Below are 23,568 nucleotides of genomic sequence, written 5' to 3' on the forward strand. Positions count from 1 at the left end.
AGCCAGAGCCCTTCTGGGGGTACACTGGGGGGTTTCTCCCTCCCAGCCAAGTGACACCTGGCTGGGAGAGAGAACTTCAGCCAGGTTGAAGCTTGAGTCACTCGGGGAAGTGCTGCCCACTGAGGCAGCTTGGGCCTTTTTCTCCAGATTGATCTGTGTTGGGTCTCTGGTGCTTTTGGATTGAATTATCTGTCCTTGTAGCCAGTCTGGTTCCACATCTTTGCAAACCAGGAGCATTTTCAGGACCTCAGCTGACCCTCAGCAACCACAGAGTGCCTGGGGGCCATGAGCTGGTCGATATTTTGTCCTTGAGGAATTCTCAGAGCTTCTGTTGTGACTGAACAAATACGAAAACGCTTTTCCTCCAGAGCTGCTCTGAAGACAGCAGTGTGTTTGGAAGGGCCCCAGGGCGGGACACTTCCCACTATCCCAGGTAGCTCCAAACCCCATCCAGCCCTGCCTTGTGTTCCATAGGAGTTGTTGGGTGTTCTGGGCCCTTCCCAGGTGGAGAGGAGCTGTGAGCTGCAGGCTGGTGGCTCAGTCTGGCTCTTGCCCTTGCCCCTGGGAAGTGCTGGAAGCCGGCGCAGGAGCGCTGTGTGCTCTGCTCTCCCCCGTGTGCTCCTTGGCACATCCAGCCCAGCTCCGAGTTCCCCCTCCCTGTCTGAGAGTAAAGTCAGCCTGCAAAGTTGAGATTTCTGGGAGTTCTCAGCCTTGTGGGAGACATTTACTTGGGAAAGACTCATTTTCGCATTGAACATCTTTTTGCAGAAGCTCAAATGGGTTTTTGCCTTTTCTGGGTGAGTGCACCGTGAATCCTCTCAGAAATGTAAAAGTTAATGAATCAGGATATGTCAGTATTTCTTTTATACTGTCCAGATGCTTCGCTAAAACAATTTTCAGGGAAAAAAAATGGCTTGCTAAGGAGTAATAATTTATTAGGCTGTGACTTGGAGGGTTTTACAGGATTAATGTGCTGGTTTTTCAGGAACCACTGCAGCGCCTTCAGTAGCTCATTGCTGTTGAATTGTTTGAAGACTCTTCTTGAGGAAGTTTAAAAATGACTGAAGTTCAGAATGATGTCTTTGATATCATCTGGAAGTTCTGACTTTATCAGGTGCCTTATTTAGCCAGCAATGGTTTGTTAGCCCCGATGGTATCAGGAATCACACAGAGGTGCACAGCTCCTGCAGAGCTGATCTCTCCTGGCTTCGGGATGTGGGATAGATCTCCCTCTTTTCCCCTGGTTCGATGCTTTTCCACTTCCATAACATCTGCTGGAACTAAAGGCTGGGTTTCACCATCACAGCCAGATCCTGTTCCTGCCCCAAAGAGCTTCCTGTGTTCAGGGAGGGAACGCCAGAGCCCTTGGGGGGAGTGGTGGGAAGGAAAGAATTCTGAGACTTGGTGGGAAAAGCAGATTTAGTTCTCCATGGAAGCAAAACGAGGAAACACCTCCTGTGCAAATATTGGTAAATCCCAGTTCTTCTGACAATTCTTTCTGATGCAGTAGCAGCATCCACTCCTGTGATGATCCCTGCAGCTTCAACGTCACTGATACCCCAGGGAAATTCTCAAATTTCTTATGCAGATAATTTTGATACCAGAAAAAAACCCCAAAGCATTTTTAGTAGTTGTCAGGTGTTGGAACCCTGGGCACTGGGAATTCCAGGATTTCTGTGCCTCCAGGCTCTGACCCCTGAGCAAACCCTGCACTGACCTGAGGCCGTGGAACAGCTCCCAAAATGGAGTGACAGTGCTGGGATTGTGGCTGTGGAGTTCAGTAGAAGTGTGTGACAGCACAGGGTGCAAAACTCAGAGCCGGAGGGTTCGGAATGCAGGAACAGAGATAAAGCAGGATGCAGGATTTAGGGCAGAGGCTGAGTCCTTCTTTTTCACCTCCTTCTCCACGGCTCTGGGTGGGATTTTGGAACTGGGCAGAAAAATCCGCACTGCGGGCCAGGGGTGGTTGGAGATTGGGTTAAAAGTGAAAATAATTCAGGTGTCATCTCGTAATTGGACAGTTTGTGCTTAAAAGTCCTCATGAAGAGTTAGAGACAGAGCCATTTTCACTTTGTTAGCAGAACTCACAGCTCATGAGACTGTGACAGAGATAAGAATTAAACATCCTCGTCCATCGGTCTGACCCGCATTTATTGCTCCATCCCCCAGTAAATCCAGTATGGAAAAACCCTTTTGCCCTCTTGCAGGCCCTGGAGATGTACAAGGACGACTGGAACAAGGTGTCGGAGCACGTGGGCAGCCGCACGCAGGACGAGTGCATCCTGCACTTCCTGCGCCTGCCCATCGAGGACCCGTACCTGGAGAACTCGGACGCCTCGCTGGGGCCGCTGGCGTACCAGCCCGTGCCCTTCAGCCAGTCGGGCAACCCCGTGATGAGCACCGTGGCCTTCCTGGCCTCCGTGGTGGATCCGCGCGTGGCCTCGGCCGCCGCCAAGGCCGCGCTGGGTACGGCCGGGGAGGAGAGGAACGCGGGGGCTGGGGGGACAGGGTGTGAGGGACGAGCTCTGCTCTCCCCACCTTGGTGTTCTGCTGCCCTGAAACCCCCTTGGAGGCGCAGCTGGGCTCTCCCGGCCGGCTCGGGGCTGCTCGGTGCTGGAGCTGCTGGGGAGGCTCCAGCAGAGGCCAGGAGATGTTTCAGGGCCCTGGAGCGTCTCTGGTGAGCAGAGAGTGCAGGAGCTGGGCCTGGGCAGGCTCAGGGGAGCCCAGCATGCGCACAAATCTCCCCAAGGGCTGGCACGGGACGGTGCCAGGCTCTGCCCAGTGGTGCCACACACGGCACGAGGAGCAGCAGCCACAAACCAAAGCACAGCAGGGAGGAAGAGCCTCTTTCCATGGAGGGGCAGAGCCCTGGAACAGCTGCCCAGGGCATCCCGGGGTCTCCCTCTCTGGAGACACCCCAAACCCACCTGGACACATCCCCGTGGCCCTGCTGAGGTGACCCTGGCTGGGTGATCTCCAGGGGTCCCAACCCCACCAGGCTGTGTGAAGTGTGAGTGGCTCCAAAAGGCCCCTGAGTGCCTGAGAATGGCTGGGGCTTCCCTCTGCCCTCACTGCTGCTGTGTTTGCACCTGGTGTTCCTCTGAGCACCATCACCAGTGCAGCTCTGGGTAAATTCAGTGTGAGCCTTGCAGTTCTCCTGTTCTACCTGTGTGAAATTGTTTGCCAGAGATCCTAGAGTTCCCAGACTGAGGTGGAAGGGACCTTAAAGGGACCCCCTGTTCCACCTCCTGCAAAGGGCAGGGACAGTTCCGCTAGAAGGTTCAAGTCTTGAGTGGGCGTTGGATGTGTCCACTTGATAAAAGAGTTCAAGTTTGTCCTTGTTTTTCCACATAAAACACAATTTTATGTAATTGGGAAGAGACTCTTCTCTACCACATCCCAGAGACAAAAATCAGCCACCCCGTGTGACAGCAGGGAGCTCAGATACGGGAGAATTCCCTTTGTCCCAGGGTTCACCTGCACACCCGTCAGGGAAAACCTGACTTAATTTGCTGCAGAAGCCCCAGAATGTCTCATTTTGTGCGTGGTGTCCCCCAGAGGAGTTCTCCCGGGTCAGAGAGGAGGTGCCCCTGGAGCTGGTGGAAGCCCACGTGAAGAAAGTGCAGGAAGCAGCTCGAGCCTCAGGGAAGGTGGATCCGACCTACGGCCTGGAGAGCAGCTGCATCGCCGGCACCGGCCCCGAGGAGCCCGAGAAGATGGGTGAGTGCGCATCCCCCGCAGTGCTGCAGCTGGGCTTTCCTCGGGGTCAGAGAAACCCTGAACTCACCTGCAGCAGGAGATGGGAGCTGTGGGCAGGGAGGAGGTTGTTCTGCTCGCTGCGGGGTTCGCTTGGACACTCAACTAAGGGATTTAGGACTACCTGGAGTTTTAGGAGCTTGTTTTTCTGCTCTCTGTGTGGGAATGCTGTTGTTCGGGGTGCACTGAGGGGACTGACCAAAAGTACCAGAGCAGGATATTTCATTAGTTGGGGTGCTGGAGGACGCTGCCTTTGTGGTGTTAAAGCAAGCTGAGGGGTTTGGGCAGTGAGTTCTGAGGTGACTCTGGTGCTCAGTGTGTTGCTCACTGTGGACCCAGCAGGAGAGGAATTCCTGATGAGCTGGCACATGATAATCCAGTCCTGCCTCTGGCTGGGCTGGAATTCTGCCGGGCATTAGCTGCGTGTGTTACCAAGCCCTGGTTTCATTTTTTATCACATTCAGCAAATACTCTGCTGTTCAGTCTCTTCTCTGAAACCCTGGCTGGTGCAGACTGGTTCCTCCTTAGTCTGGAGTGTCAAAGCAGCTCCCTGGGAAGTGAAGCCCCTCTCCGTTGGCCCCTGGTGGCTCTCCCCAGCAGGAGGAGCAGGCACAGTTTACTCCAACCCCGCCGCTGTCTCAGACTTTGCTCATTTGGTTACAGATCTCCCATCCTGGCACTGTTATTCTCCTCTCAGGCCCGTTGGCTCCTGCTTTGTTCAGCTCATCACAAACGATTTTAGTGAATTTAGCGACTGGATGCGAAGAGGCACGTCTGGCTTCGGGTGGAGCTGAGCAGGACGTGCTGGAGCCTGACTGGGAGGCTGGATTTGGGACGTGCTCCTGCATTGCAGGGCTGTCCTGCTGTCACCCCGTGCAGGGACACGAGCGAGGTGCCAGACGGGGGCTGGCAGCACAGGGGGCCGTGTTTGGGGCTCTTCAGTTACCAACTGCTCCCCGTGGAGGGCCGCTATTTATAGCACCTAATGTCCATTGCAAAACCACCCGGTAAATCAGATTGCAACGCGCCATTTAAATCACCCGAGATGGGTTTTAATTAGGGAAGAAGCGAACAAAGCGCTCAGCCCTTCTCACACGGCTCAGTTCCGCGCTCGGCGGGACAGACTTGCCACGGGGCAGCTCGGTGCTTTGGGGCGGCGTGCACTGCGTGCTGGAGAGGGGAGAGAAACATCTGGGGTATCTGCTGCTCCCTGTCCCTCAGAGCTGACAGCAGGCACTGCTGGAAGGACAAGGCTTTGGGGTTTATTGACAAGTCAGCTATAAACCACGTCTCCGTGTTACTCCGGCTGGGGCTGAGTTTGGTTTCACAGTTGTTCTAAAATAAGGTCAGCTAAAGTTAAGTTTTTCTTGCAGTCTTTGTGCCCCTTTCCCATATTCTCCCAGTACAGGTGTTCAGGACTTCACAGGATCGTTTCAGCTGGAAAAGCCCTCCAAGGTCACAGAGTCCAGGCTGTGCCCGATCCCCACCCTGTCCCCAGCCCAGAGCTCTGGGTGCCACCTCCAGGAATCCCTGGCACACCTCCAGGGATGGGCACTGCAAACCTCCCTGGGCAGCCCCTGCCAGTATTTAATAACCCTTTCCACGAAGGAATTCCTCCTGGTGTCCACCCTGAGCCTCCCCTGGCGCATCCTGGGGCCGTTTCCTGGTGTTCTGAACGTGACCCCTTGTAACTCACTGGCAGCTTTGAGTTTCCCCATTGCAGGTTGGCCCTTTTTGGCCCTTTCTCTGCGACACTTGGGGCCCAAGCTGGAAGTGGGGACTCTGAGGTGCTGGCAGTGGTGTTGGGGCTCTCAGGGCAGAGCCCACCCCGTGGTTAGCTCTGCGTGGGGAGCTGGGGCGCGGCCCTGCCCCGGCGGCGTTAATGCGATTTGTACTGGGCTGTGACTAATGGAATAAATGAGGGCAGGAGCAGATGGTTCTCCCTGGGGGAGCTGCTCAGCCCGAGTGAACTGGGTCACTCAGCAATCTGCGGTGCCTCGCACCCCCCGGAGCTGGGCACAGGGCCCCCGAGTGTCCGTGGCAGAGCTTGTCCCACGGGCCTCCGTGCTGGGGCTCCGGGGCATCGTACCTCAGAGCGGCTGGGCGGGGATGAGAACATCCGCACGGGCTTGCAGGTGGGAATGGCACCTCACTGCCTGTTACACTCATGGAATCCAGGGGTGCTGGGGTGCAAGGGACCTCCAGGATCATCCAGTGCCACCCCTGCCGTGGCAGGAGCGCCTTCCACCGTCCCAGGGGAGCTCCATCCAGCCTGGCCTTGGACGCTTCCAGGGATCCACAGCTGTGCCAGGGCCTGCCCACCCTCCCGGGGGACAGTTCCTTCCCAGTGTCCAGTCTAACCCTGCCCTCTTTCTCTTCAAAGCCATTCCCTCTGTCCATTCTCTAATGGAATCCCAGAACGCCGATTTTATATTTAAATGCAACTCTGGAGAAATAAAAGTATCTGCTTAAGGTTCCGTACTAGAATTAAAGTTCATTAGTTGATGTGTTTCAAAAATCAAATTATACCAGAGCTCGGTAATAATCTTAAAACTGTTTATTATCAGTGAATTGTAGTCAATATGGAATGTGAAAAGGGAAAATGACTGGAACAGATTGGAGGAGCTTAAGTTAATACCCAGGAATCTCCTCTTCTAAGTCTCCATTGTTAGGGTTTTTAAAAGCTGGTGATAATTCCTTTTAAGTTGATAAAGTGAGGCTTCGGTGGAGTTAGGAGGAGATGCTGTGGTGAGCGTGGTGGACTCTGTCTCCTGCTTTCATAGAGTCATAGAAAGGTTTGGGTTGGAAGGACCCCAAATGCCCCCCAGTGCCACCCCTGCCACAGCTGGCACACTTCCACTGACCCAGGCTGCTCCAAACCCCAGTGTCCAGCCTGGCCTTGGGCACTGCCAGGGCTCCAGGAGGATTGTCTCTGGACAATCTGCTCTAAGGTTTTTAAACACACAATAAATATTGAGACTTTTCCGAGTCCTGCCCCGGTGCAGGCTGTGGAACACAGAGTGCTGTGCAGCTGTGTCGGTGAGAACGACCCCAGGGGGGCAAGCAAGGATCCAGGGAAAGGGGAGATCCAGGGAAAGGGGAGATCCAGCAAGGATCCAGAGAAAGGGGAGATCCAGCAAGGATCCAGGGAAAGGGGAGATCCAGCAAGGATCCAGGGAAAGGGGAGATCCAGCAAGGATCCAGGGAAAGGGGAGATCCAGCAAGGATCCAGGGAAAGGGGAGATCCAGCAAGGATCCAGAGAAAGGGGAGATCCAGGGAAAGGGGAGATCCAGCAAGGATCCAGGGAAAGGGGAGATCCAGGGAAAGGGGAGATCCAGCAAGGATCCAGGGAAAGGGGAGATCCAGCAAGGATCCAGGGAAAGGGGAGATCCAGCAAGGATCCAGGGAAAGGGGAGATCCAGCAAGGATCCAGGGAAAGGGGAGATCCAGCAAGGATCCAGAGAAAGGGGAGATCCAGCAAGGATCCAGGGAAAGGGGAGATCCAGCAAGGATCCAGAGAAAGGGGAGATCCAGGGAAAGGGGAGATCCAGCAAGGGTCCAGGGAAAGGGGAGATCCAGCAAGGGTCCAGGGAAAGGGGAGATCCAGCAAGGGTCCAGGGAAAGGGGAGATCCAGCAAGGGTCCAGGGAAAGGGGAGATCCAGCAAGGATCCAGGGAAAGGGGAGATCCAGGGAAAGGGGAGATCCAGCAAGGATCCAGGGAAAGGGGAGATCCAGCAAGGATCCAGAGAAAGGGGAGATCCAGGGAAAGGGGAGATCCAGCAAGGATCCAGGGAAAGGGGAGATCCAGCAAGGATCCAGGGAAAGGGGAGATCCAGCAAGGATCCAGGGAAAGGGGAGATCCAGGGAAAGGGGAGATCCAGCAAGGATCCAGGGAAAGGGGAGATCCAGCAAGGATCCAGGGAAAGGGGAGATCCAGGGAAAGGGGAGATCCAGCAAGGATCCAGGGAAAGGGGAGATCCAGGGAAAGGGGAGATCCAGCAAGGATCCAGGGAAAGGGGAGATCCAGGGAAAGGGGAGATCCAGCAAGGATCCAGAGAAAGGGGAGATCCAGCAAGGATCCAGGGAAAGGGGAGATCCAGGGAAGGGGGAGATCCAGCAAGGATCCAGAGAAAGGGGAGATCCAGCAAGGATCCAGGGAAAGGGAAGATCCAGCACACCTGTGGCGTTTAATCATTTCTAGGAAGTCGTAGTCAGTGTCTTTGCAGAGGTGGTTAACGACACTGATTTCTCAAGGCAGCCTCTGGGGGGGCTGTGTTGGAGCTACTCGAGCGTTTCAGGCCTTCCTCCAGCAAGGATTTCCACTGTCCCCCATCCTGGGGGCTCTGCCAGTGAGGGAGGGGATGGTGCTTTGATTTCCTGCATCCCCACACCTGTAAACACCAGTGGAGGTGGCATTTTCTGTTTTGTGGCTGGGTTTGAGTCATTCCCAACTCACACAAGGAGGGCACGTGCACCCAGTTATTTGTCATGTCTGGCAGGGAGATCTCTCCCCTGCTCTCCAGGGGGAGAACTCTGAGGTGATGGGAACTAAACCAGTGGATTCTGGAGTGCTCCTTAGCTTTGGGGGTGTCCTGGGGGCTGGGTCTGCACCACGGGGTGAGGGGGTTGAGCCCCTCAGTCCTCTCCTGCCGAATTCCTGTGGCTTTCCCAGCTCCCCATGGAGGCTGAGCCCCCAGGCCGTGTGAGGCACGAGCAGAGCTGTGCAGCCCTGATTTATTGTGTAATAAATGTAAATGATGGTTTAGGTAAGGGCAGCGTTATCGCGCCCAGAGCTGGGGTATTTCCACGGCTATCGTGTATTTCCTCTCCATTAAATATTAATATTCCAGCCTGGCTGTGACAGGCCGTGTGTTGCCTCAGTGCAGGCAGAGGAGCCCGGGCTGTCTGGAGGGCGCCTTAAGCTGTTTGCTGAGCTGAAGCTCAGGCAGGTGACCGTGCTTTTGTGTGCAGGGCTTTGTTTGTTCCTCTCACCGCAGCGGAGGTTCCGGATCTGCTGCCTCTGCATCTCTTTGGTAGCGCAGGGCAGTCTCAGCAGGGAGATGTGGCACAGGTTTCCTCGTTGACCCGAAGTCCATTGAAGTTCTCTCTGAAGTCACTGGGCTCGGGCAGAAATCAGCTCCAAGTTCACGTGTTAGGAAGAAGGGCTCAGTGTTTGCGGGGAGAATGTGCACAACGGAACGAAATTCCATAGAAAAGGAATACCTGCTGGTTCAGGTGGAAAGAGGGGCTTGCAGAGGGGGTGATTCCTCATCTCCCAGTGGTTTTTCCCTCTTGAGAGGTGTGCTGTGGTGGCTCACAACCATCTGCCTCTTCCTGACCTAAGAAACGTCCTTTCGTTCAGAGAACAAGGGACAGGACGAGAGGGAACGGCCTCAGGTTGTCCTGGGGAGGCTCAGGTTGGGCATCAGGAGGAATTTCTCCATGGAAAGGTTGTGAAATATCAGCAGAGGCTGCCCAGGGAGGTTTGATTCCCCATCCCTGGAGGTGTCCCAGGAATTCCTGGAGGTGGCACTCAGAGCTCTGGGCTGGGGACAAGGGGAGGGTCAGTCACAGGCTGGACTCCACAGTCTCAGAGGTGTATTCCAGATTTAATGATTCTGGGCTCCTTGATTGCCACATCCTGCAGGGTGCAACAGCCAAAGCTGCCAAAGAGAGTTCAAGAGCATCTTTGGTGCAGGGCAAAGGGATTTCAGGAGCTCTCTCCTTAGAGCCAAGGCTTCCCCCTTTGTCCCAGGGACACGGATCTCCAGCTGATCAGTTCCTCTGGGGTGTGTTTTCATTAAGCTCGTTAGGTCACACAGGAAAATCAGTACAGTTGTGTTTGTGTCTGCCAGGGCCAGAGGCAGTTCTGTCACAGCTGAAGGTCAGGCACGTCTCGGGCTCTGTGCCATCCTTCCGTTCTGGAATTGGGGATGAAGTTTTACCAGGCTCTGCTATTCTGAGAAACTTCCTGAGGGATTTTCATGGCAATGGTGTTAAACATTAGAATGGGCTGCCCAGGGAGGTGATGGATCCAGAGGTGTCCCAGGAAGGCCTGGGTGTGGCACTCAGTGCTCTGGGTGGGTGGCACGGTGGGCATCAGGCACAGCTCGGACTCCATGGTGCTGAAGACCTTTTCCAACCTTAACGACTCCGGGATCCTTTGAGCCGCCCGTGATTTAGAACCAAAAACCTGCTTCCAGCCAGGCAAACCCATTTCCCCCCCAAACTAGCGATGGGCCATTGAGCCTGCTGTCCCTTGCACGTGTGTTGTGGGACGCGGTGGCCCTGGGAGCTGCAGCCACCACTGCTCCTCAGGGCTCTGCAGCTGATGCACAAAAACGCTTCTCTAAAGCCATTGACTGCAGCCTGTCTGAAGCTGTCAGCCTCGTTTGAACCTGACATTTATTGCTGCAGCCAGAGCCAGAGGAGCGAGGTTAAATCAGGATGTTTGCGATAATCTCGGTGTCACACGTCCCTTCCTCCCGAGGGTGTCCCTGGGAACGGGAAGGAGCCAAACTTGGGTTTGGCTGGTGTCCATCACTGCACTGGCACAAGGGAGGATCTGAGGGCGCTCTGAGATGCTCTGTGTGCTTTTCCTTGGGAAAAGCCTCTCGAAAGAGTGCTTGGGAAGCACTTCTTCTCTCTGGGATGTCCTGTTGGTTTGGAGCTCCTGCCTGACAGGAGGGGACAGCTGGGCTGTGCTCCCAGGGAACAGGGACGGGAGGAGAGGGAGCAGCTCTGCTCCCAGGGAACAGAGGGCCAGGGGAGACTCAGGCTGGGCAGCAGCTGGAGTTTCTCCATGGAAAAGCTGCTCAGACCTTGGAGCTGCCCAGGGAGGTTTGCAGTGCCCATCCCTGGAGGTGTGCCAGGAATTCCTGGAGGTGGCACTCAGAGCTCTGGGCTGGGGATCAGGCACAGGGTGCACTCAGTGGGCTGGGAGGGCTTTTCCAGCCTCAGGGGTCCTGGGATCCTGTGAATTTCTCCACAGCAGCAGCATCCCATGGTCCATGCAGCGGTCTCTTGGCCACTTGTGGCTGCTCCATCCCTGGCAGTGCCCAAGGCCAGGCTGGACACTTGGAGCAGTGAGGTGGGAGGTGTCCCTGCCGTGGCAGGGGTGGGAATGGGATGATCTTGATGATCCTCCCCACCCAGGAATGTAAATTTCTGTATTTTTGTGCAGTGTTTTTTTGGTTCGAGTTCCACCAACCTGGGCACGCTCGGAGTGTTCTGTGCTTTGTTTCCCCTTTTTTTTTTTATTTGTCTTAAAGGATTGAATCCAGCTTTCTTCGTGAATCCTTCCCTTTCCTGGGAGGAGTGACACTTTTAAGCCCAGTTTGGAACTCTGCTTCCAGGCTTGAAAGAGCTGTCTGACAAAATCTAATCGAGATTTTTCCCTGTGACATTATTGGGTCACTAAATCCTAACTCTGAGATAAAACCTGTGAGGAAGAACGTCCCCCAGTCTCCCTAAATTGAATTATGGTGGCAGATAGTTCAGATAAGTGGGTTTATCATCTTAAAATAGGCCATGAGGAAAACTATTACCCTTCAGTCACATATTTTAGTTGTTTTTTCTTATACATGGAAGGGATTTGTGTAAAGATTTCTCTGCAGGACTGTTGCTGTTCAAGGAGAACTCTTGGTGCCTTGTTTTTCCTCAGTGTAGCACGCAGGAATTAGCAGGAAAATGAGGATTACTGAAAATGAACCCCCAGCAGCAGCTGATGTCTTCAGAAGCTTAGAGATGGATCAGGGCTTGTCACCAGCAGTTCTGCACCGCCCCAGCCCAGGCTCTAAATGAGCTCCTGTACTGCCTCTGTACATTAAATTGTGAGATCCTGGGCCAGGACCACGAGGTTGTGCTTCCTCCCGTCCCTCCTTGCAGAGCTGTGGATGAACTGGGATTTTTTTTGAACTTCTAAACGATCCCACAAAATACCAGGGATTCTAGGACGTTCCCCACGGCTGGGTGTTATCCCCTGCTCTCCAGAGCCAGCTGTCATTACAGGAACATTTAAAATCAATGCTTTCTAAAGCAGTAAATGAATTGCCAGGGGCTGTGTCCGGGATGAGCTCCCAGCTCTGCCACCGCCCCCGCTAGGAGATGCACCCATCCAGTGACTCCTTCCCCGTGATCTCTGTTATTTCTCCTGCTCTCCTGGCGGTGCTCTCGCTGTGACCCCCTTGGGCCCTGTCTGGCCTGCCTTAGGGCTGGGGGGAGATGGAGGTGCCCAGGGCAGGGCTTGGAGCAGCCTGGCCTGTGGCCGTCCAGTGCTGGCACTTTTCTTGAAGCCACCGGTAGAGAACAGCAGATTTTATTCAAGCCCAAAACAGGGGGTGACTGTGGGGGCAGTTCTGAAACCTTCCCTCTTTGTTTCTCAGATGGAGCCGAGGAGGAGAAGATGGAAACGGAGGCAGAGGGGCAGCCAGCAGAGAAGGTGAGTTTGGTTCTGCTGGCGGGAGGCTCGTGGCACTTCAGTCCTGAATCCGCCAGTTTCAGGGTGCCTGTGGGACCAGGGGACAGCTGGGACAGCTTGTGTCCCCACAGGGACAGCGTCCAGCCTCCACTGAGCTGCTTCTCAGTGCTGGAGCCTGCAATCCCAGCAGTGAGGCGGCACTGGGCTGGTCCTGGTCCTGGGAAAATGGGCTGGGAGGGGCTGTGGGAGCTGGGCTGGGAGCAGGAGGGGCTGGGCTGGGAGCAGGAGGGGCTGTGGGAGCTGGGCTGGGCTGGGCTGGGAGCAGGAGAGGCTGTGGGAGCTGGGCTGGGCTGAGCTGAGCTGAGCTGGGCTAGGCTGGGCTGAGCTGGAAGCATGAGGGGCTGTGGGAGCTGGGCTGGGAGCAGGAGGGGCTGGGCTGGGAGCAGGAGGGGCTGTGGGAGCTGGGCTGGGCTGAGCTGAGCTGGGCTGGGCTGGGCTGGGCTGAGCTGGAAGCATGAGGGGCTGTGGGAGCTGGGCTGGGAGCAGGAGGGGCTGTGGGAGCTGAGCTAGACTGAGCTGAGCTGAGCTGGGCTAGGCTGGGAGCAGGAGAGGCTGGGCTGGGAGCATGAGGGGCTGTGGGAGCTGAGCTGAGCTGGGCTGAGCTGGGCTGGGCTGGGCTGGGAGCAGCTAGGCTGAGCTGAGCTGATCCGAGCCGGGCTGGGAGCAGCTAGGCTGAGCTGATCTGGGCTGGGAGCAGCTAGGCTGAGCTGAGCTGATCTGGGCTGGGAGCAGCTAGGCTGAGCTGATCTGGGCTGGGAGCAGCTAGGCTGAGCTGATCCGGGCTGAGCTGGGCTGGGAGCAGCTAGGCTGAGCTGATCTGGGCTGGGAGCAGCTAGGCTGAGCTGATCCGGGCTGGGAGCAGCTAGGCTGAGCTGATCCGGGCTGGGAGCAGCTAGGCTGAGCTGATCTAGGCTGAGCTGATCTTGGCCAGGCTGGGAGCAGCCAGGCTGCGGCCCCGCGCTCGGAGCTCTGCGGGCGCTGCCCTGCCGTGTCCCCTGCGGGGCCGCGCTGGCCCCGGGCGCCGTTTGCAGCGCCGCTCTCAGGGCGTTGCCTTCGGGGCGCTCTCAGTTTTCTATAACCCGGGCAGTTCTGCTCAGGAGCCTCTGGCTGAGCCGCCCAGGAGCGTCCTCCCCCAGGAATTATGGCTCGGACACGGGGGTGTGCCGTGCTGGGGTGCCCCTCCCTGCCCATAAGGATCAGATGGTCAGACGCTAATTACCATTGTCCCTCACCCTGCTGATAATGAGCACAGGAACACTTTGGTGGCTTTTTCGTAACCTGTGGCCAGCAGACGGGTGCCTCAGACTGCAGCGGGCGTTTCAGGCGTGAGCTGGGATTAAACTGGTATCCTGGAATTCCAGGGGAGCGGTTAAATTACTGCTCAATTATTCTAAGACCAAAATTATTACCGGTTTATTTGTTTATGTGTGAATATAATGTTGGTTAATGTGCATTTTAATAAAATCAATGTTTTCATTAGATTTGTAAATTTAATTTTTAAATTATTACTTATTTATTACTTAACTCCTTCTGCATTCCTGATAAATAAGTGGGAGTGGTTTTTTTTCTGGTGTCTGCAGCAAGAGGAGATATTTCTTGTTGCCTCTTTCACCAGATGAGGAGCTCAGGCTAACCTGGGGCTGATCAGTGCAGCCTTGGGGTTATTTCCCCCTCTGTTTTCAGGTGGTTCTTCTGCCTCCCTGATAAACAGGGACATCTGGGAAGAGATAAGTGGGGAAGACTCACTCAGGGCTCGGAAATCGGCGTATTCCCGGACATTCCGTGACTCTGTGATCTTAGTTCAGGAGTTTTTGTTCCCACAGAGAAACCCAGCTTGGCCTGGGTCACTGGACTTGGCCCAGTTTACTTTTATTCATATTTTGGGTTTGTTTGTCAGATTTGGCTTAAGCGACGGATTAAAATGTGATCTCTTCCATCGTGGTAATGAATTCATTTGAAGGCCACGAACAAAGGGAGCCGTGAGTATCTTCCCTCCCTGCCATTGTCCAACCAATCCCATCCCCTTCAGGTGGAGAGCAAGGCCGAGAGTGAAACTGAGGAAGGAGAGAAGGTCCCGGAAGGGGAGACGGAGCGGAGCGCCGAGAAGGAGCCGGAGAGCGAAGGGGCTGCAGAGCCCAAGACAGGTGAGAGCTGCCAGCTGCTCCAGAGCACCCCAGGGTGCTTGGGACAGGCCCCAGTCCACCTGGGAGCGTTCCCCTGGCACCCCGGGCTGCCTGGCAGAGCAGATCCCGCTGGAACCTCCCTGCAGAGCTCAAATCCCTCCCTGAGCTTCCCAGCCCGGGGATGGGGGAGGAGTTGCAGCACCAAGGTGTCTGGGGGTCGGAGGGATGGGGGTGTTGCCCGTATTCCGCAACATTTGATGGGTTTGGGTGCAAAGAAGTGGAACTGCTGGTGGTGTTCAGGGTTGGACAGGGCTGGGAGCAGCCTGGGGCAGTGGAAGTGTCCCTGCCACGGCAGGGGTGGCCCTGGATGGGCTCTGAGGTCCCTGGAACCCAAACCAGCCTGGGATTCTCTGCTCACTTGTCCCCTTGGAAGGGAACATTTCAGCTCAGTTTCCTTGGGAAGTGACACAGAGCCTGGGTTTTGACAGGCTGAGGGGTAACAACATCGACATAAAACCTTATTCCTTTTGACGTTTCCCTCGTGCCTCATAAAACCATGGCGTGGTTTGGGTTGGAAGGGGCTGTGAGGATCATCCGGTGCCACGCTGCCATGGCAGGGACACTTCCACTGTCCCAGGCTGCTCCAAGCCCTGTCCAGCCCGGCCTGGGGCACTGCCAGGGCTGGCAATGGATCAATTGCTTTTTTCCCATTCAGGTTTTTAGCACGGGGTGAATAAGGAGCTTTTGGGTTTGGTGGGGTCGATTTGGGAACGGTGAGGGGGAGCTGACAGCAGGTGCTGAATTGAGAGCATGGGAATGGAGAGCATTTACAGTTGCCCCGTTTGTTGGATCAGATCCTCTCAAACCGGGCTTCCCCTGTTTGGATGGGGACCGAGGCTGAGTCAATTAGCGCCTGACTAATTAGCGTGGTGCCCCGCCGTGCCGGAAGGCGTGTAACGGGCTGGGCTGGGAATGTCTTGCAGAGGAAAAGGAGGCAGAGGAGAACAAGGAGAACGTTGATGGCAGCAAAGACAAAGAGGCCGAGGCTGGGAAGAAGAAAGTGGAGCACGAGATCTCGGAGGGAAACGTGGCCACGGCTGCAGCTGCTGCCTTGGCCTCTGCTGCCACCAAAGCCAAGGTTGGTGCTGTCCCAGCGCCCTGGGCTCGGCTCCCAGAGCTGTGCCCGGGCGCTCCTCGGTCCCAGGGCTGAGCCCTGACACTCACAGCAGCACAAGCGCTGCCTTCCTTTCTCCTGCTGAGCCCCTGGGGGGGGGGAACAAACAGTTTAATTAAGCAGCTCCCTGGATGATCATGAACACGATGAACATCCCTGAGGAACAGCCCCAGAATGTGACTTCTTGGCGAGGCTTTTGTCTGCTGGGGGGGTCTGGCTGTGGTGCTGAGGGGCACAAACCCTTCCACGGCCTCTTGTGCTGCCCCAGGGCTCCGCAGGAACCCCTGGGCTCTGCGTGGGGCAGGCACAGAGGGGTGCTCAGTGCTGGCGCTGCAGCTTTCACAGACACCTTAATCGCTCTGTGTTTTGGTAGGAGTTCTGTTAAAAGCACGTTGGTGTCTCCCTTAATCTCCTGTTTGTGTGTGGTCTCTAATGAGCTGTGTTGAATCAGCTTTTCTTTACCCTGTAATTACTAATTGCACGTTGCCTTGCCTTGCCTTCTCGCAGGAGCCACGCTGCTTTCCTTGCTTTTAGAGTATCTGCTTTCCTTGCTTTTAGAGTGTCTTCTTCCAATCTGTTTCCTCTTCGCTAATTTCTTTGGATTCAAGGTTTAATTTGGGTTTTCAAATCAGTGTCACATTCCAGGTCCACCTGCTGTGCAGAAACCAAGAGCTAAGCATGGGTGGTGTTTATTCCTGAGGGATTTCCGTGGATAGAGCGAGGTGTTGTGTGTTCTGTTAACTTCTCCCCTCTGCCCTTTGACTCTTCAGGCTTTTTCCCCGGCTGCATCCCCCAGAGTGAGGATGGTAGGTGATGCCCCGTGCAGCCCCTGGTGGGGGAATATTTTAGTTCTTACCTTCCAAACCAGGCTGTAAAATCCCACGTGGCACACAACTCCCTGTCCCTTAGAATCCCAGCTGCAGGCCAGGCTGAGGTTCAGGGTCTTGGTGAAGTGCAGAGCCCAGGGTGGCTCCCTTGGGTAGGGCTCTGACCCTCTCTGTTCAGCAGACTCACAGACAGCCTCAGCCAAGCTGGGACGACCTGTGTCTGTGAGGAGACAGGAGAGTTCAGCTGTGTTTTATGCCAGGCCACTTGCTCCAGTGAAGGTGAGCTGCTGCTCCGTTCCTCTGGAGATGAGGAGTTTTGGGAGCAGGGCCCTGGCTGATGGCACTTTTCATTAGGGCAGGAATAATGTTCTGGAGGAGCTTCAGCTTTCCAGTACAGGCAGTAATGTGTTGTAATTAGGAGGTTGATGCTTCAGAGTAGAATTCAGGTTCAGCTGGGATTTCTCTTCCCACTCATTTAAAAAGCCAGACAATATTAGAGCTGTGGGTGGTCTGTGTCTTGTCTGAGGGAGTAATTAAACTCTTCATCATAAACTCTAGGTCTGGTCACGTGAAAAGCTGTTTTCCTTAGGATTTTATGTCAGAGGAATATTGCAGCTGGATTCTGGGTGAAGATGGAGGTTAAAGACAAGTGATCGAAAGGGGGGTTTGTTTGGTTGGGGTTTGTTTTCTTGTTTTTGTTTTTTCCTTTTCTTTTGGGAGCAGTGGCTTCCAGAAGCTGAGTTGTCTTGTTTGAGAAATGGTGAACGTGAACATTCAGAGTGAGAGTCTTTATTTCACACAGACCAACAATTTAAATGTATTTTTGCAGGTTCTGGTTTCTGAACAAACAGCATTAGAATTTAAGTACCTTCTGCTCATTTTCCTCTCATTGGACACCCAATGTGAGCTGGTTTTTCCTTTCTGTGCAAAAATTGGTGGATCCTGGCCTGTGCTGCTCCTGCTGGGACTGAGCTGCAGAACTTCTGCTCCTCATCCATCCCTTCCCCTTCCCAGAACAGCTGCTCTGGTCCCAGTTTGACCTCCTGCCAGACTTGTGACCTCCCGGAATTCCTCTTGGGTTTGGCTGGGACCCAAGAGATCATTCCTGGAGATCACTGCTGATCCCAGAGATGCAGCAGGGCTCCAGGAGAGCTGGAGGGAGCTGGGACAAGGGCTGGAGGGACAGGACACAGGGAATGGCTCCCACTGCCAGAGGGCAGGGCTGGATGGGAGATTGGGAAGGAATTCCTGGCTGGGCTGGAATTCCCAGAGCAGCTGTGGCTGCCCCTGGATCCTGGCAGTGCCCAGTGCCAGGCTGGATCACCCTGGGACAGTGGGAGGTGTCCCTGCCAGGACAGGAGTGGCACTGGATGGGTTTTAAAGTCCCTCCCAAACCAAACCATTCATGCATTCCGTGGTTCTTTATAGAGTCATTTAGGTTGGGACAGCCCTTTGGGGTCACGTGCTCATTTGTGGCTCGAGGCTGGTGCAGTGGTGGTTTATCAGACATTTCAGATTACCGCTGGGTTTGTGTTGCTGATTCTCCTCAGCTGCAGCTGCAGGGATTTGTCCTTTGCCCACAGAAAGCCCTGGCGAATGCCAGGCTGAGCAACAGCCTCTCTGAGTCTCTCCAGGAAAAACTTCAGGGATAATTTCCTTCCCAAGGTGTGTTTTGAGACCTGTCCTTTACTAATCGTGTGCTTTGAATAGGTGCTCATCCCATTTCATCATTAAAATTCCTCATGTGAAACAGAGTGAAACGTTTGGCAGAAGACTCTGTATCACCGGGTGATTCCCTCACTCTGAATTTTCATAGGGAGGAGTTTATTTTACTGAACAGTGTTATTTGACATGAAATTTCCTGCTCTGTCAGCTTTGTTTCCTTAGTCTGTGTGCAGCACTCCGGTCAGTTTTGGAGCAGCTGCTGGAATCTCCCAGGGATGTGGTGCTGGATGAGCTTGGGCTCACCCTGGTTCTCTCAGACCTGATCTGAAATTCACTTTAGAGACTCAGGAGCGCATTTACCCACATTTACTGAGCCCTCCTCCGCTGCTGGTGTGTCAGGGAGGCAAATGGCCCGCTGGCACATGGGCTGGAGGAGTTCTGGCTATATTCAGGTTTCTAATGCTGCTTTCCTCCTGCTCTGTGTTTGCCCCAGCTCTGAGCCAGTTTGGGGCCCAGCTCCCTCGCCAGGGGTCTGTTTGCAGCTGGAGCTGGACGAGCTCCAGCTTTTCCTCCTTTTCCCTTCCCCTCAGCCCTCACCCTTCCCTTCTGACAGCCCCAGCCCTGGCCGTGTCAGAGGTGCACGGAGCCCGAGCAGGGCACGGCCGGCACGTTCCCAGCGTTCCAACAAACCAGGAGAGGCATCAGGAGCACGCTTGTCACCCTCTGAGGGCGTGGAGCGCTCTGTGGCTGCCTCACGTATCAGATATAAATACCCACTTCTCTGGTGTTATTTCTGTGTGGGTATAAATGGAAGTTATATCCTCAGAAGGAATCAATGTGCCTTCCACTTGAGAAAAATCTGGTTTCGTGGCAGTGCCATCTCCCTGGTTTGGGGTCGTTCCGGGTCCCAGCCTCCTGTGTGTGTCCTGCTGGCAGCTTTTTGGGTGACCCTGCGCTGACCAGACCCTTCTCCCTCGTCTGCATTCCCGCTGGAAGTGCTCCCAGTGCTGGGGAGGCGGAGCTGGGCTGCTCTGAGCGTCCTCCACACCTCTTGTATGAAACCTTCACAGCTGTTTATTTGATCAAAACCTTCATGATCTTCCCAGCATAAGATTTATAATCTAATTCCCTGTTTTCTGCCCAGAAGTGGAATAGGATGGCTGAAGCTGGATGGTTCCCTCCCTCCAAGCCCCTTACTGTGCCTGGTGTCACAGAACAACCCCTGTGTTTCATCCCCAGCACCTGGCGGCTGTGGAGGAGAGGAAGATCAAGTCCCTGGTGGCCCTTCTGGTGGAGACTCAGATGAAGAAGCTGGAGATAAAACTTCGCCACTTTGAGGAGCTGGAAACCATCATGGACCGGGAGAAAGAGGCAGTAAGTGGGAATTTGGGATTAACTCTCTCACTGCAAAGATCTCTGTGCCAACATCTGGAAAACCAGAAGGTCCTCTTCTCCTCCTTCTCCTCCTTCTCCCCCTTCTCCCCCTTCTCCCCCTTCTCCCCCTTCTCCCCCTTCTCCCCCTTCTCCCCCTTCTCCCCCTTCTCCCTCCCCTTCTCCCCCTTCTCCCCCTTCTCCCCCTTCTCCCCCTTCTCCCCTTCTCCCCCTTCTCCCCCTTCTCCCCCTTCTCCCCCTTCTCCCCCTTCTCCCCCTTCTCCCCCTTCTCCCCCTTCTCCCCCTTCTCCTCCTTCTCCTCCTTCTCCTCCTTCTCCCCGTTTGTTCCCTCACCCTTACCCCCGGCAGGAGTGTGGAATTGAGCCTTTCTGTGGCCTTTCCACATGATTGTACCTGACCTAAGAGCAGCTTTTCCCGGGAAGAGTGGGAGGAGTGCAATCCTTCCCTCCCCGGGAAGGGAGCCAGCCCTGGCTGCCTTTCCCCCTGCCCCTGGGGAGCCGTGGGTCCCAAGGACAGAGCTCATGTTTTTGGGGTCACTCTGAGCAGCCCTTGGGAAGGGCCTGGAAGTGGGATGTGGGAGGGGGACGCTCAGGAGTGACAGCCTGGCTTTGTGGTGGGGATGACGGGTTTGCCTGAGCTGGGGAGGCAGCAGCAGCTTCAGCAGAGGGGAGGAGTGAGGTCAGGACGTGGAGAGGAGCTGTCCGGGCCTGGATTGCTCAGGAATTACGAGGAGTTGTGTCACGTGCAGTGCCAAGGCTTTGGAGAGAGCTTCCTCTCCAGCTGCTTGAAAGATGACTCAAAATCTCATTTTTATCAGAATGGCCACTGTTTAATTTCTTTTTTTTCCTGTTGCATAGCTGCCTCGTTGTTGTTGTGAGTAGACAGTTACTGTGGATGGGTTGAAGATTGAAACTGGATTATGTTGATTCATAATTCCAGGGATTTCCCCATTGGCCCTTCTGTGTGAATGTAATGGAATTACTCCCCCGTTTGGCATTCATGGAATTCTGTCTCAGCCTGGAAAGGGCATCAGGTCCAGCTCCTGCTCCTCAGGGCACCTAAAATTAAACCCTGTGACCCAGAGCAGCATGCAGCCATTCCCTGAGCTCTGATGCCAGTCCCTGGGGAGCCTGGCCACCCTCTCCATGGAGAACCTCTTTTCCAACCCAGACATCCCCCTGGTCACACTGATGGAGTCTGACAAGATGTGGACTCCTCTTGGAGCAGGATGTCAGCAGGAATTTCTGGGTTGCTCCACATCCTCCACCGCTTCAGCCTGTGTTTGATTGGCAGCTCAGGAAATGGACCCAGCTCTTTTGGAAAGGTTCCCTGCAGATTCTTTCTTTGGGGGATATATTCCATTAGTGACAGGGAAGGGTTTGGGGTTGGTTTTTTTTTTTTTTTCTCTCCCTTTTGAGGCATATGACATTTCCCTTTTTAAAAATGTGCATACAGATTTTTTCCCCTTGGCTTCCCGGTGGTTAAATTCGGTCTTTTCACCTGTCATTGTGGATATTCAGTGGAATAATTAAAGCAGAAAAACCTCCTTGCTGCCACTGCACGCTGTGCCTGTCCTTCCTGCTGCCCTGGCTTTTCCTTGCAGGAGGGAGCAGGGCTTGGGAGTGCTGACAGGAGTCGGTGCTGCAGGCTGAGGGGTGTTACATTTCATGCAGAACACGTTTATTTGTGTTGGAGCTGAGCAGTGCCAGCCATGCTGAGTGTGGGAAACCGGGCCTGGTGGAGCTTTGCTGGCCCAGGATTTCTGATGGCACCTGGGGCTTTGCTGGTTCTGTTCAAGGAGGAATCCCTGAGGTTGGAAAAGCTCTCCCAGCCCACGGAGTCTGAGCTGTGCCCGATCCCCACCTCATCCCCAGCCCAGAGCTCGGAGTGCCACCTCCAGGAGTTCCTGGCACACCTCCAGGGATGGGCACTGCAAACCTCCCAGTGCCTGAGCTCCCTTTCCATGGGGAAATTCCTGCTGCTGTCCATCCTGGCCCAGGCTGAGGCCGTTCCCTCTCCTGCCCCTGTTCCCTGGGAGCAGAGCCCGACCCGCCCTGGCTGCAGGAATGACTGAGATTGGAGAGCAGCTGCAAGGTGCTGATGGAATTCCCAAAAAAAAAAAAAAAAGTTTTAATTGTTTTAATGCCAGACAGAGCTTGTGACAGAACCAGGGTCAAGCTTAAACTTGGCTCAGCTTTAACACCAGCTCATAAGTTATATTTTTGTGCCTTTTTTTTCCCCTCTGTCCAACTGTCTTTCCTCGTCCCAAGCACAGGGATTGCGTTGAAGGGAAGTTTTTCCTTCTCCAGTGGGAATTCTCAGGCGCTGGCTGCTGCCGGGGCATCCTTGTAAAGACTCTTTTATGGGATGGGGTGGCACGAAGAGAGCAAAGCAGGGCCACAAAAGGGTCTCCGAGGAATAAAAAAAGTGTTGCCTGAGCCTTTGTTCGGGGTCATTGGCAGGAATGCCCCCGTCCCAGCTGTCTGCCACCTCGGGAATGTTTCCCCACACGCCCCATTTCCCCGCTGGGGCGGTGTCGGGAGCAGAAAGGAGCCGGGGCAGCGTGAATGATGCCATTGTGCGCCGCGGCGGGCGCTCCGCCCCGCCTGGAGCGCGCTGAATTCCCGAGCTCGGCCCGGCTGGGGCTGCTGAACGGCGCCTCTGTGGGGCTCCCTCCCTGCTCCCCGTCCCTGCCTCGCCGGCTGCTGGGGCAGCTTCGGGGTTTCTGGAGAGCTCCCGCTGGGTGAGGGTCTCCTTGGCGCCCTGCTTGGCGGCCGGGTTGCGGGGCGTCCCTGGGAGCAGCCGGCACGCGTTTGTAAGCGAGTCGCGGCAGCCCCGCTGCGGAGCCGCCTGCCAGTGTGGGAACGTCCCTAAAGAATCGAATGTCGCTTCCCTCGCCGCAACACGGAGCCATCGTACAAATGCCCCAGAGCAGGAAGTGCTTGCGTAGCTTTTTTTTGTCTTTTTGTGGAGTCTCAGACTGCGGTTTGGAGGGTTGGAAGGATCTCCTGGGTCATCTGGTTCCGCCCAGGGCAGGCCCACCTTCCCTAGACCAGGGCGCTCAGGTCTCACTCTCTACGTGACTTCATAATTAATCAGAGCAGCCTCTTTGATGTTAATTGGCCTAAATGAGTGAGGTTTTTCCACACTGAGGTCTCAGTAGCGCAAATCATGGGTGTCTGGCCGCTGTGACATCCAATTCCTGCACTCCGAGGATGGAGAAGGATCCTGCCTGTGATCCCTGAGCTCCTGCAGCTGCACACACGTTCTGCTTCAGGCTTACCTGGAAAATGCCCTGAGATTCCCGTTCCCCCTCAGTCCAACAAGCAGGAAAGGGAGAGAGAAGCCCCCGGGTTCTGGCAGAGCTGCGTTAGGGCTGAGCTCTCAGTGCAGAGCCCAGAGAGGGAGGAGCTGCGTTCCTGAGGGTTTTGAGGGCAGGGCAAGGTGAGTTCAGGAGCCTTTCCCAGAACCTGCTGCGGACATCCCCAGGACAGCAGCTCCGTTTGGCCTTGGTGGGGTTGGCGCGAGAGGCTTCTCCCGGCGTTTGAAATGCGCCGTTCCTGACTCACCTCTGTCCCGTTCCTGGCACAGCTGGAGCAGCAGAGGCAGCAGCTGCTGACCGAGAGGCAGAACTTCCACATGGAGCAGCTGAAGTACGCCGAGTTGCGGGCTCGCCAGCAAATGGAGCAGCAGCACAGCCAGAACCCCCAGCAGCCCCACCAGCACCCCAGCGGGCCTGGCATCACCCCCCCTGGGGACGCCGGCGCACCCGGGGCTGCTGCCCCACCAGCAGCCCCCGCCCTACCCCATGATGCACCACCAGATGCCACCTCCTCACCCACCCCAGCCAGGTAAGAGCCTGGAGCAGGGAATTCCTGCCCTCAGTCCCTGAGGAGCGAGCCCAGGGGAGCCCTGGGCTGGGCTGGCTCTCACTGGTTTGTAATGGTGCCACTGGCAGACGGGCTTTGGTGGGAGGGTGAGCTCTGCTCCTTCTGCAGCTTCCTGAGGGAGCTCTCAGCCCCATGCCACACGAGCGTGGAGGTGTCTTATGGAGAGTGGGAACCCCGAAAGTCAGGAATGAGGGAGGGCCGGGCTCCCCCCGGCAGTGCCAGGGTGGGAGGCGGTGGGCACAAATGGGAGAAATTCCTTC

At 55.4% G+C, this 23,568-nt stretch overlaps 1 protein-coding gene across 1 annotated transcript in view; it reads left to right on the forward strand.

Annotated features, from left to right (window-relative positions):
- Positions 1-23,568, forward strand: part of SMARCC1 (SWI/SNF related, matrix associated, actin dependent regulator of chromatin subfamily c member 1) — a 61,750-nt gene that overhangs the window by 32,662 nt on the left and 5,520 nt on the right. Inside the window, 8 exon segments of the mRNA XM_040059057.2 lie at positions 2,208-2,466; positions 3,559-3,720; positions 12,143-12,198; positions 14,267-14,381; positions 15,344-15,498; positions 19,266-19,400; positions 23,010-23,183; positions 23,185-23,269. Coding sequence (XP_039914991.2) covers positions 2,208-2,466; positions 3,559-3,720; positions 12,143-12,198; positions 14,267-14,381; positions 15,344-15,498; positions 19,266-19,400; positions 23,010-23,183; positions 23,185-23,269 — 1,141 coding nt within the window.

Source organism: Hirundo rustica, chromosome 1 (assembly GCF_015227805.2).
Source record: "Hirundo rustica isolate bHirRus1 chromosome 1, bHirRus1.pri.v3, whole genome shotgun sequence".
Classification (NCBI taxonomy): Eukaryota; Metazoa; Chordata; class Aves; order Passeriformes; family Hirundinidae; genus Hirundo; species Hirundo rustica.